Raw genomic sequence first — 14,395 nt, 5'->3', positions numbered from 1 at the left:
ACAAAGACACAGCCCATTTTGACACAAATAGGTAACAGAAAGGAATGTGTCTGCTACCACCAAGTTTCCAAGGCCTGGAAAACAAAAAATGAAGAAAGGCAAGGTTTTGAGGAGCACACTGTAAAGGGCCACAGGCCTTAGAGGAATCTGTTAAAGGTCACACTCCAGCTGAGACAAATGGAGGGGAAAAAAGAAAAGGCTCTTCCAAGAGACAGGATTAATGTATATAAAGAAACTGAATCACTGTGCTGTACACTTGAAACTAACACAACATTGTAAATTAACTATACTTCAATATATTTTAAACATATACATGTATATGTATATATATAAGGAATTTCACAGGAGGTGAGGCTTCTAATGAGGACACAAAGGTGCAGAACAACCAGGAGGATTAGAACTGTAGAGAATTCAAGGCCACAAACTGTGCTCTGCACAACTGCCTGTCACAAATGTGGATCACTCTCCTCCCAAAAGGGAGGGAAGAGTTTGTCACTAGACAAAACTCAATCATTTCTGCACTGAGTGGCCAGGACCACAGGGTTCAAAAAAGAAATGAAAATTAATCTTTAAACGTGCAGGATGGACAACAAGGGGAAAAAAGAAACTCTAAGAGACTGAGCAGCTGAGAAATCCCCCTGGCAAATACCTAACATTTTGCCCGTGAAAAACAATGTATCATATGCCAATGAAACATTATTATGCATATGTGAAATTCCTTCCCTATCCAGTAAACATAGTGTCCCTATTAGCCTCTTGATAAGTGATTCTTCCCAGCTGAGTTTAGTCTTAGGGTCTATCAATTACAGAGAGCTGACACAGACTGGCAATCTGTCAAAACCAAAAGCCAAGATTTTCTTACTTTGAAAACCCTGTTCCTCCAGAAACGAAGTTTCTATCTGTTTTTGGCTGGGAACAATAAGGTGGGTTAGGACTGTATAATAATGTGTCAACATCTGCACTATTTATTGTAGAGAGAGGAGATGTGCTTGTATCTTTTCAGGTTTGTAGGGGTGGGGGTGACACTATGCTAATCTTAAAAGTCCCAGAGACCCTTTGACATACTGAAAACATGTGACACAAACTACCTTGAAATTGGAGATGTTCAGCTTTGGAGGTGCTAAACTAACTTTATCTATTCCAATGGAAGACAGCCTACGCTGAAGCTGCTGAAGAAGTTACCCTGACTTGACCCAAACACTTAAGTGAACGCCTTCTGGCTGAGACTGAGCAGTTTAAGAAACCAGGGAGAGCAGACTTTTGCCTTTCAATTGCTTTAATTTTAATTTACAGGGAGATTATAAATGTGGGAATTTAATGATAAGAGGGTTCATAACAGACAAATTTGGGGGATTTTCTGTTGCTAGTATGGAATTAGATGGAGTGCTGTCATTCGGTTCACTGCAGACAATCCGGAGAACTATGAATGACATCTTGGCTGAGAAAAATTTGAGATGAGAAATGGAAATGACCTTCCAGTCTAGAGTTAACTTAAGAGGTATCGACCCATTCCAGAGCTTTCTGGAGTAAAAATGTAAATAACCTCTTCAACTGTTCTTCAGAGGCTACAAAAAGGAACAGTCATTGATAGAGGATGCCTTGTCAGCATTTAAGATAGAACAAAGCACTCCCTGTGCCAGTAAGAAAACAGAACAACTAAAAGACAAAGCAAACCTGGTAATTCGAACTCACAGTACTTTGTCCAGCCAACTTTTGTGAGGGGATTTGGTGCCTGAATTCTACCATTCAGCTCTCTGAGATTCTCAACTCAGGGAGTTTATGTAGAGATCAACAGCCAACTGAGACATAATAGAACACCCTATTGACAGATGGGCAACTACCTGGTAATCCCCTATATGCAGTGCTTCTCTAGTAAAATAAAGTTGGAAGATGAGGCTTTGCTTAAGACCACCCCTGCAAATCCTCTGTTCTCAACACCGCTTAGACACAGAAAGACACACACAGTTTATTCTCTTTTCAGGGAAAAGCCTCAGATCAGTGGTTTTCAAACCTTTTTCTTTAAGCAGCTGAATCCATTTTCATTCTATCTATACAAATTAGGTGGATTTCACTTAATTTGTATAGATAGAATGGGTTCTAGCCAGAACTAGCCTGGCAACCAAGGCATGGAAGAGGCTCCCCTCACTAATATGCTTAAGGATTCATTTACAGAAATTTTGTTTCTGATCTCAGCAATTAGTCTTTCTGGAGGTGGGTTCTGCTAGCAGTTTAGAGATATGGGGACCCAAAAGAAGAATCATTTAATCAAGCGATATAACAACATTTCCACAGAATGGACAGTTAACACTGTGACCTGGCCATTTTGGCCTCCTCATGCCACCGGTAAAAAGTTATTACATTTGGGTAGGCGCCTGATCCTGGCCATCAAGAAAAAAGTTGTTGCTCTTCCTCCATGGGACAGAAGATGACTGGAACTCGGGGGACCCCCTTGGATACCTTCTGGTTGTTGGGTGAGACAGTTCTCTATGGGTCTCGAGTTCCTGCGTATCTTCCTGGACATGCCAAGAATGCAAGGCTCTACCACTTTTTACCCAGGCCATCATTTCTCAGGGTTTTGTTGGCAGAAAAGCGACCATAAGGGTGAGATAATGTCTCCCCTCCAGGATAAACAGCAAGCTTGCCTATCATTTGCTATAAAAGTGGCAGATTCCTTACTGTTTATTCCTTAGCTGCAACACAAACCCTAACATCCATCTGGGTCCCACCATGTCACCCTCAAAGTACCTGTGGGGCAAGGGGAACGGATGCATACACGCTGACGCTGGTGATGCTGTGCTGTGAACAATCAAGTCTGTTGTCTCTGACCTAGGAGTCTCATGTCTTCTGCCAGCATCCATTAAACAGCAACAGGCTAACTAATCAGCTTTTAAGTAGCATAAAATCAAATCCCAGACCCAACACTAGTACTGCCAACTGCAGTGGTAAATGTTAATGTAAGACTAAAGTAACCCTATACAGGCAAGACCAAAGGTTCAAGATACCTAGGAATAAAAGATCAGGTCACCCCATCAGATAAAGAACCTTAAGGGGTTGGCTAAAGACAAAGAATAGGAGTAGCCAGTGAAGGAAGAAGTCACAAATAACAACAATGAAAAAATAATAAACAATGAATGTGGCTTCTACTTTTATTTTCATCTTTGCTTTTATATTTACCTAAGTGTTAACTAGTTTCCTTTCCCCTCCACGATCGTATAAAGAATCTATTATTACATATACCCTTAGGGTCTTAAAATGCCTATAGAAGAAATGGATATCACCAAGTGATCTTGGAGTTAGATATGGTAAGTGAAAAAATTTAATTGGTGATATATATATATAATTTTTAAAAAATTATAGGACAGAATAAGGGCATGCATGTTTGCACTGGACACCTAAGGTATAGGTCATAGTGGATATTTGTGGATTCTGGCCATCTAGCATCCAATTTCCCCTGCCTCCTAGAACCCCAAACTCTCATTTCTGGAAAAAATCCTCATTATGAACTATCTTGGGGAGAGGGCAATTCTCAGAGCCTGCCTCTCGTTATGGAACAAGTTAAGTCAGATAATTCTTCTATTCACTCCTTAGCAGAGCCCTAATCTGGCAAACAATCTAAGGCCAACCAATTAGACACCTACTTCCAGGATTCTGAATCTTGGGTGAATGACAGAAAGATGGGGCGCTGTGTCGGGGACAACGGGGTGTCTTTATGGTGGCACCAGCAAGTCGTCCAGACTGTTCCTGCATTGCAACCTTGACTCCAGGGTTTCTGCAGCCTAGCTACCAAAGAATCCCTAGGCTTGTTTGCCAGGACTGCTCATCTTCCAGCCTACGGTGAACGGTGTAAGTTCCCGATACCCTTGCAATAAATTACTTTTACTTAAGACAGAATGGTTTCTGTTGCTGGTAACCAAGAATCCCAGCAGATTCACTGTGATAATAACAATACCAACAATATCTGTGTAACACGGAATAATTTATCAAGAGTTTTCACATTCTTTCTCTCACTAGTCCCAACATCAGTAAGGTAGGATATTATGATCATTGTGCACATAGGAGCACAAAAGGCTGAAGAATCGACTTGCTCAACGTCACACAATTAGTAAGAAGACAGAGCAGAATTCAAACCCAGAAATCTGTGTGAATCCAATGTCCATGTTATTTCCACTATAGCATGCTGCTTCCTAAAGCAATGAGTGACTAAAGGCAAAATTGCTAAAAGAAGTTTTATAGAAGACACAAAACCATTCTAAAATAATTTTTCCCAGTAATAGCTTACAGTGTAATATTAAATTGTGATTCAATTTAATTGCAACTCAAAGAGAAGGTCTAAGGCAGAACTCATTTAATCCTGGCACACCATTTTCCAGTAAGCTAACCTGAAATAAGATGGCATATATTTTTTTTAAACATCTTTAAGATGGCATATTCTTAAGAGTGTCTCTCTTAAATGTTAATCAACCACATTTTTTGACAGCTCAACAGAATGTAACTAAATTATATGCTGTATTATGTACTAAAAAATTTATCAGTGATTTCACTAATATGAATCTTTGTAGTAGATGCCAACTGGAGTAGCCACCTGACTTACAATTCTTCCTTCTCAGGAAATGGCCTCAATTCATGGGCCTTTCAAGATCATGTTTGTGCTACATGGCCCTATTCTGCTTAGAATAATTTATTCACAGGATTAACATTTAACCCAAACTACGTCTATCAGCTCCTCTCTCTCCAGGATTTGAAATTCTGAAAGAGAAACAGACTGCAAGTAGTCAGAGGTGAGGTGCAATGAAGACACTGTCCTAGAAAAAGGCCAGAGGCTTTTGGGGCTACCCTGGTCCTTGCATCTCCCAAATCTTGGCTGTCCCCCTTCTTCTCAGAAGGTAATTTTAATACAATCATGTCTCTCTTAAGATGTGCTTCTGTACTCATTTATTCAACACACACATGGTGTCATGATGACAGTATGCACTAGATACTACAGAGTTTAGCAGAACATTGATCCCATCTGGGAAAGCTTGGGCCACAAAGGGGGCAGTTTCCTCTCCATGTATTCCCCACTCTGTCCCTGCTTTGTCCTCTAAAATTTGCTTCCCCCCCCCCACCATTCCATTAAAACTTTACTTGCTAAAACCACCAATTTTCAAATCCACTGGACACTCTCTTTTTTGACCTCCCTATAGCACTGGATACTCCCGACTGGCTCTCTTTTGTAACTTAATCTTGGTTTCAATGACATTATTCCCTGCTGTCTTTCTTCCTCCCACACCTTAATCTCCAACGCACTTTTCTTCCTATCCTTTAAAATGTTGATGCTACCCAGATCCTCTGTCCACTCATCCTCTAGGTGTTATCAACCATACATATGATATCAACTATTGTATTAACAAACATTTGAGCACCTATGTGGTAGATGTTGGCAATATAGCCGAACAAGCCAAACACAGTCCCTGCCCTCATGGAGCTTAGAGCCTAGTAGCAAAGACATGCATTAAACTAAATAGTGTTTATTGCCTTTATAGAGCTGATAAATGCATGAAAGAAAGGAATAGAGTGCTGTAAGAGCGTATGTAATAGAGGGGCTTGACATAACCTAGGGCATTCAGGGAAGAAGTGGCTTTTAAAGTAAGAACTGAGGGACTTCCCTGGGGGTTAAGCCTTTGCCTTCCAATGCAGAGGGTGCGGGGTTCAATCCTGGGTGCGGGTTCAATCCCTGGTCGGGGAAGCTAAGATCCCACATGCCTCGGGGCCAAAAAAACCCCATAAACATAAAACAGAAGCAGTACTGTAACAAAGTCAATAAAGACTTTAAAAATGGTCCACATAAAAAAAAATCTTAAAAAATAAAAAAAATAAAGAACTGAAGCATGAGTAGGAAGGGAAGCGAGTCATAGAACCTTTATGACAGGGCTTTGAAGGCCAGGTTAAGGATAAATATTCATTATAAGTTCATGATAATTAACCTCAAAAAATACTGCTGTCAATCCCTGGTCAGGGAACTAAGATCCCACAAGCTGTGTGGTGTGGCAAAAAAAAAAAAAAAAAAGACGACGACGACTTAGATATTGGGAATTCGCTGGCGGTCCAGTGGTTAGGACTCCTACAGGGGGTATGGATTTGATCCCTGGTTGGTCGGGTAAGTAAGATCCCACACGCCATGCGGTGCGGCCAAAACAGCAACAAAACAAAACCACACTACCAGCCATCATACCATTTCTATTCTTCACAAAAACAACTTTCCTTAACCTCCAGCTTCATCTTCTTCCTCCTTCATTTTAGCAGATAATCTCATCTCCTACTTTTCAGAGAAAACAAAAGCCTCTAGATAGGAACTCCTTCATTCTCTTGATTCCAAACACACCCACCTATGTACCTACCAACCCTCTCCTCCTTCCCACTCCTATGGAAGAGGAACCATCCTCCTCCCACAGGAGATTACTCACCTTTACTTTGGACTTCATCTCAGGAATCATCTATCAATCACCCATTCTGTTTCACATACATTAAACCTCGCCATTTCAAATGAATTCTTCCTACTAGTTTTTAAACACACATACATCTTCCATTTAAAAAGCCTTTATTTGATTCCCTCACTCCCTTCAGGGCCAAATCTCAAATGAACTGTCTCAATTTTCTCATATCCTACTCACACTAATCTGACTTCCATCTGTCTCCCCATCAAAACAACTCTCATCACAGTCAATAAACCCCTCTTTGTTGCTATATCCTCTGAACGTTTCTAGTTCTAATCTTACTCTGACTTCTCTTAGGCATCAAAATTTGTCATCTTCCTTCTGAAACAATTTCTTCTCTGATCCTCAAAACTCTCATTTTCCTCCTACTCTTCTGGCCACTACTTTTTTGTCTTCTTTACAGGCTCATTCCCTACCCAGCCTTTATCCTAGATTCTTAACTCGCCACAGCTTCAATGAAGTTTATCTTCTATATGCAAATAACTCAAAAATTTATACTTTTTTTTTTTTTTTTTTTTTTAAATTTATACTTTTAACCCACAACTCTCCAGACCTGTCAACTCATCAGATACCCTAATGTCTCAGGGGCACTGCAAACTAAACTATCTAAAACACAAACTATAATCCTTTCCTCAAAGCCTTGATCCATTTCCAGTATCTCCTCTCTCAGAGAACTGTGTCATCATCCATCTAGTTATGCATTTCAGAACCCTGGAGGTCATAAATGACATCTTGTACAGAACCCCTCAGCATCCAATCAACCACCACCATCACAACAACAGCAAAAATAGCCAACATTTATTGAGAGCTTACTCATTATCAGGTTCTGTTTTAAGTTATCTTAATTTGTTTTTCTAATTTAGTCATCACAACCACATATTGTTACCATCACTAAGTCCTGTTGATCTTACCCCCTAAATCTCTTGAATATACCATCTTTTCTTTATTGATATTGCCATTGCTGCTATCACCTTAGTCCAAAGGACCATCTCACTGCGCTACTGTAACAACTTCCTGTTTGGTCTGCCAGCTTCTACTCTGAGAGCTAATTCATTCACCATAGAGCAGTCAATCATCTTTTTCAAAAGAAAAACTGATACACCTATTCCTCCTCTTATACACACGTATATTTGAAAGGGTTTTAGAATAAAGGCAAAACCCCCTAACTTGACTTATGAGGCTATACACGGGCAGATCTTTAGCTACTTCTCCAATTTCATCTTGCACCATCCTCCCCTTATGTTCTGTGCTCCAGTCACACTGGTCTTTTATCAGTCTCTTGTACCTGCCATTTTATGGTAAGTAGGTCTCACACAATGGGTTCTCAACAAGTATTCATCTAAATGGATAAGTTAGAAAGCCAAACTGAAATAGGGGAATAGATAAACAGTGAGCCAAGAGGCAGTGACTCTACCCACCTTTTGGTTTTAACAAGGGGGAGAGGGATTTTATTTACAGGGAAATATTGAGACTAAGAAGAAGTGTATTGGTTTGTTGGTTAGTTTAAAGGCTAGAGAGGTTAAAACATGCCTAAATGTTGATGGCTAGAATCCAGCAGAGAAGGAGAAGTTAAAGATACTTAACAAAGAAAGAATAACTAATGGTGTAACTTTTCTGACTACACTAGTACTGAGAAAGTCAAAGCCCAGGTGAAAGTACTGGCTTTAAATGGCTTTATCCATTGCAGCAGAATAAAAAAAGGTGCCAAAACAGGTTTATAGATTTGGTGGTGGAAAGTTAAAAGTTAGATAGTTCCAGACTAATGACTTCCATTTATTTGTGATGTCAAAAGAGAGATGATGTACTGAAAATGAGGATACAGAGTAAGGGCTTGGGTTAGAGGAAAACAGTAAAATAAATAGTAAGTAGAACTGCTCACCAGTAGTACTGCCAGCCCAGCTGAAGTTAGGACTCACCTGGCAGAGGACTGCCCAGTAATGGAATATTCTTCAGTTGTGCTTAGAAGCCTTGCACAAAGAAGGTAAACAGTCATCAATGCTTTTTGCCCAAAGGATGTGAATAAAGGACTGAGGGCCAAGAAAGCTTAGGACATTGAAAAGACAGTGAAGAGAGAGATATATCTCCTAAACTGGACAGACAAAAAGAGAAAATAGAACAGAGTTAAGAATAGGAAGATCTGGATAATGGGAGTTGTCAATGGGAGTTGTTATGAAAATTAAATGAGACAAGCATATAAAACACTTTGGAGAATGGCTGGTGTTTCTATTACTGAGGATTTAATGCAGAAGGTTTGGATTATTCACAAGAGACCCTAAAGATTAATGACATGTAGTAATTGACAGTCTTGGAGAGGTGAGTATACAGAAGCTGAGTCATTTCAGTTAGTAAGTGAGCCCAGGTGACTGCCCAGCATCCAATCCTCAAATCAGCTTTGTGGTTCTCTCACTTAACTCTCAATGGGGCTTTAACATAAGCTTTAAAATTCTAATTATGTTTTAATTCATTTAACCTGAGGAAACTGTGAACTGTAGTGGTACTCAGAAAGTTCTCAAAACATCTCTCAATTGTTAAGGGTCTTCTGGACTTCATTAACACAATAGCAATAGCACTGGGTACCTGCAAGAGTGACTTTGACCCTGCCCTGCTTTGTAGAGCCCCTTTCTAGTGTAACAGATAATAACATTAATCTAAAAAAGAGTTGGAAAAATGAATGAAAAGGTGCTCAACCAAATTAAATAAGATGCCACTATACATCCACTAGAATGGCTAATGTTATAAAGACTGACAATATCAAGTGTTAGCAAAGATGTAGAGCAAAAGCCTCTCTCATACAGAGCTGGCCAAAGTGTGAACTGGCACAACTTCGGAAATTGTACCACAGGATCTATTAAAGCTGAATGTAGCCTAACCTATGACTCAACAACTCCACGCTTGGGTATTTCCCAACAAAAATGCAGAAATGCATACATGTACACATCAAGAGTCATGTACAAAATGTACAAAAATATTCAAAGCACTACTTTTAACAGTCCCAAATACCCAACATGATAGAATGGATAAATTCTGGTGTATTTATACAATGGGATATTACACACAATGAAGACGGACTAGAGCAACACACAACAATATAGATAAATCTCACAAACAAAATGCTAGCTTTAGTGTCCATAAGTCTGTTCTCTACATCTGTGTCTCAATTTCTGCCCTGCAAACCGGTTCATCTGTACCATTTTTCCAGGTTCCACATATATGCGTTAATATACGATATTTGTTTTTCTCTTTCTGACTTGCTTCACTCTGTATGACAGTTTCTAGACTTGGACACCAAGGGGGGAAAGTGGCGGGGTGGTGGTGGTGGTGGTGGGATGAATTGGGAGATTGGGATTGACATTTATACAGTAATATGTATAAAATGGATAACTAATAAGAACCTGCTGTATAAAAAAATAAATAAAATAAAATTCAAAAATTAAAAAAAAATGCTAGCTTTAAGAAAGCAAGACACACAAGTATATACTGTATGATTCCATGTATACAAGTTCAAAAACAGGACAAACAAATCTATGGTAGTAGAAATTAGAATAGTGGTTACCTTTGAGGGGGTAGCAATTGAGAAGGGCACAAGGTGGAGACTTTCTGGTGTACTAGCCAATTTCTTTCTCTTGGAGGGGATGTGTTCGTTTTGCAGTAATTCTTTGAGCTGCACATTTATGATTTGGATCCTTTTCGTGAATCCTATACTTCATTGTAAAGTTTACTTAAAAACAAAAGGCTAGAAATGACTGAAAGGATAAAGGAGGAAAAGGCTCCACTGGAAGCTGAGGCTGCGGGCTCAGCAGAACCCCCTTTCACCACTACGTACAGATTGGCTGCAATGCTACAGAGAGATGAAATGACCTAAATCTTTTTCTAATATCACAAAACTAATTAATGATAGAGCACGAATTGGGATTCAGGAATTCTAATTTCACAGTGTTCTTAAATTTGTATAGGGATGTTTCTGGGGGCCCTTGTCATCCAGGCACTCATTATCCTGATCCCCAAAGTAATGAGATCGTAAGGGAAAGCAAAAATAGTAATAACACAAAAGTATTCACCATAGAAGAACACTTTTAAAACTGGTCCTCACTCAAACATTCCTCCTCTGGCTCAGACCAGCTTCTATTTCTGCCACTTCCCATCAACTGCCCTTGTCAGTCATTCTTGGTGAGCCTCTTCTGTGTTATGTTAAACAGAACAATACATGTATAATGTAAATCAACTGCAAAGTGAAGCTGCCCACCTTACAAAAGATGCAGGATTCCATGAAGCTGGTAAAAGTGTTACTGGAGAACTGTCTGAATAACAAGCAAAGCCAATGACAAAAGGAGAAACTGGCAGATTAAGGCCAGTTAACCATTGTCGAAGAAATTCCTGATGTCTCACCCAGCATCCATTTTCCCCTTCCTACTCAGTAACAGAATCCTGGTATTTCAGTAACTGTATTTCTATTTTAACAGTAAATAAGTAGATGCTAATATTGTTTAAAGCTAAGTCTAAGAAATGGATATGAATCAATTTTTAAACCCCAAAAGCTAAACATACAGTCTCAGACAATCCCCTCCTCCTCAAGTAAACATCTGATGCTGCAACCCAGTTGCACCCCATCTACACAGGGAATGAGGCAATGCTTTACAATGCTACAGTCTGCGTATGAAAACACGTATTTGGGGGAGTGGGAGGGTTGCTGGAAACAAATGTGGGCACTGGTGAACTGCGGTGCAACTACGTTTTAGAGGCAGACGCTAGTTAAATGCACCAGCAATGCAAAGTCAGTGGTGTCCTAAATGTAAGAAAGGGTCACAGGAAAGGAACATGAATGTATACATGGAAATAGATACATGAAAGTTACATAAAATATTGAATTCAAGCATTCACAGCTACTTCAGCCCAAAGACCAGGCAAGATTTAAAGGCACTCCCACAAATATCTACTGCAGTCATGCACAATGTCAGGAGCTGATGAACAAAGACAAGACCCCAGCAGAGTTTGCTTAAAGAAACCAAAGTTAATATCCTCACAAAACTCTTAAATTCCTCTACTGTTGTCCACAGTCCCATCAGAACTGAAACAGGAGGAAAGGGGGCAGGGCACAACCTTTAAAAGAATGACATAGCCATAGAACATGACAAAAACTGGTTAGAACCAACTAGGTCCAAAAGGATGGAAGATCTGACTTCCAGTGGACCTTCTTCCTCATTACATGCTCACTGTGATGTATTAGCATATGCTAAATGACACACCCACCAGTGCCCTGACTGTTCTGAGGTTAACCATAAAAGGCCAAAAAGTAGGTGTTGGCCCAGTTCCTCGAAATCTCCGCCCCTTCCCACCCCCCGCCCCGCAATAGTTGGAATAATCCTCCCACGCATTAGTCTATGAAATTACCCAGCCCATAAAAACGAACCACCCCATATTTTGGGGACTCTTGCCTTCTGCGATGGCCCTCACTCTGTGAAGTGTGTTTCTCCCAAGGCCGTTCTCGCCTTTTGAGACAGATTGCGTTCTGTCTATGGAATGTGTATCTCTATAAATAAATCCACTTCTTACCTATCACCTTGCCTTTCACTGAATTCCTTCTGCCATGAGACATAAACTACCTGAGCTTTGGGAAGTCCCTGGAGGCCCAGTGGTTAGGACTCTGAGCTTTCACTGCCGAGGGCGCAGGTTCAATTCCTGGTCGGGGAACTAAGATCCCACAAGCCACGCTGCGCAGCCAAAAAAAAAAAAAACCCCCCAAAACAAAAAAAGAACCTGAGCTTCATTAAAGTCCTGAGACCAGGTGTGTGATCTCAGTTAAAAGACGGTGGATTCGAGTCCCTGCCTGTAGGTTCCAGTCCCAATCTGGGTTGTGTGGTTTCAGCACCACCAGCTGAGCAAACTAGGTTTTGCAGTTACTTATACTCATGTCCTGCTTTTGTCATGAAAAACAGGACCACGGTCACAAAACTGAAACATTCCCACAAATCTTCCTGGATGCATATTTCTAGAAATAAAGCTGCCAGGACGAGAAAATAACCAAGTGACTTTTCTACGCCTACTGGTATAAGATGCTATGGAATTTTAAAACAAATAGATGCTCTAGTCTACATTCTCTGGCGTTAAAACCCATTCTTTTCATAACCCACCTTTCGCCGACGTGCTGAAGACTTTCACTAATACGCCACACATCAAAGAACAAAGAACTCCTCTCAACAGAGGCGCACGGTGCCCTTAAAAGGCGGCACGGTATTTATCCACGGCTGTTTCTGCTCTAAATTAACACGTACAGGAGGATTTGTCTTCTACTAGCTCCACCCTGGTAACACAGAAGGGGGGCGGGGATCCTTATTTTAGAGGAGCTGATGTCAGGCCAGCAATGCTTCTCCCTTCCTTGGGGGGCTTCGGTTTGGGCTGTGCCAGTGGGGTTCTTCGCCCGAGATCTCACGACACCTTAAAACGGCTGGCCAATGGAGGGATCCTCGCCTCACAAAGAGATAACTAGGGCACAGCTGCTATACAAGCGATACCCGACGCCGAATGCCGGCCCACGGGGCCCCATAGGAGTCAGGAGCCACAGCATCGGCGGACGACGAGGCACTTTTGCTCGAGAACTGTTTAACGCTACCCTCCACCGACAGCGGCTTCGCCGGCGTGCGAAAATGCAAGGAAGGGCGAGGACAGAGGAAGAAGAGGGTCGCGATCCCCGGGGCGCGGGTTTCAGCCGCGGCTGACAGGGGCCCGAGTCCCGGACCACCTCCCCGACGCCGTCGGTCACTCCCACAGAGGCGGTACCTGTTTCCGCATGTTATTCATGACGCCCATGAAGCCCGCCAACAGTTTAGCTTCCTCTCGAGCAGCAAGTTTCTTCTCGGTCTTCTTCTTGCTGCTCTTCTCCACCCCGGAGGCTGCCATCCTCCGTCAGCGCGGTTCACGCCCGGGGCTCGCCGGGCCGGGCGAGGGGTTGCACGCTCCCGGCACGCTGGGGCTTCTGTTTACCAAACACCGAGGCCGGGACCGCGGCTGCAGCGCCCTGCTCCCGAACCGCGCGGCGCGGCCACTGCGGTAGGACAAGGCCCGGCACCTAACCTCAGAAGCACGCGGGGAGGCGACGTCTGTGACTCCGCTGCGTCTCCAGCAGAAGCAGAGCCCGGAGGAGGAGTCTGCGCATTTCGCTCAAGGGGGCGGGGGCGCTATGAAGGGAGCATGGGGCGGAGCCTACGCGTCACAGCGGCGCGCCGCTCCGAGCGGCGCGAGGCGAGGGTGCCCTCTTGCGTTTGGCGCCCTGCGTCCTCTCCGCACAGGCTGAGTTTTCATTTCAAGCTGATCCGAGGATGCGCGTGCCGTTCCCTTTGCCCAAGACAGATTTTACACAATTGGATTACGTGGCGAGATTATCTTTTTTGGATAATTGGGTGGTAGAACACATTAAAGAGTCTCCCATTAATGTAAGCTCCGTAGGAGCAGGGTTGGTGTTTTCTTTACTGCTGTATCAGAGACTGGCATATTGCAGGCGCCCAATAAATATTTATGAAATGAGGAAAGACTGTCACATACTGAAAGTTAAAGGTTTATTGCATGGAGTACAAGATTTATTTGCTTGGGATTCATAAGGCAAGAACACACAATCCCCATTGATGTCTCCTTGATGTAGAATGCCTGCTTGCTTAGGCTTGCTTACTCCTCAATGTTTGAGACTAAGATCAGGTGTCAGGTCCAGAAATCTTCAATTAGGCTTCCCCAAGTGTTCTACAGGAACACGGAACTTAGTCACGGAACTCAGGAGCATGCTTTTTGTAACTATAATAATTTTTTCTTTCTAGTATCTGATAATATACAAGATTATTTGAAATTGTACATTATTTTACATTTTGAAAACTTATACATATCGCTTTAATTTGCTACCTAGGTCTATATAGGAATACATAGAAACGTTTTAAGTA

At 41.9% G+C, this 14,395-nt stretch overlaps 1 protein-coding gene across 4 annotated transcripts in view; it reads right to left on the bottom strand.

Annotated features, from left to right (window-relative positions):
* Positions 1-13,613, bottom strand: part of KLHL7 (kelch like family member 7) — a 57,301-nt gene extending 43,688 nt beyond the window's left edge. For 2 of the 4 annotated variants that reach the window (XM_057549699.1, XM_057549700.1), the window contains exons 1-2: positions 13,248-13,385; positions 12,602-12,771 (exon numbers count right to left, since the gene is read on the bottom strand). Coding sequence is in view for 1 of the 4 variants with exons in the window: in XM_057549697.1 (XP_057405680.1) it covers positions 13,248-13,367 (120 nt within the window). In the remaining 3 variants the exon portion in view is untranslated. Of the gene's footprint in view, positions 1-12,601; positions 12,772-13,247 lie in introns of all 4 variants that reach the window. The other 2 variants (XM_057549697.1, XM_057549698.1) reach the window with 2 other exon arrangements.
* Between the last annotated feature and the right edge of the window lie 782 nt (positions 13,614-14,395).

Source organism: Balaenoptera acutorostrata, chromosome 7 (genome assembly GCF_949987535.1).
Source record: "Balaenoptera acutorostrata chromosome 7, mBalAcu1.1, whole genome shotgun sequence".
Taxonomy (NCBI): domain Eukaryota; kingdom Metazoa; phylum Chordata; class Mammalia; order Artiodactyla; family Balaenopteridae; genus Balaenoptera; species Balaenoptera acutorostrata.
The sequence above is the reverse complement of the archived record's forward strand: the minus strand, read 5'-3'. Positions and strand labels throughout refer to the sequence as shown.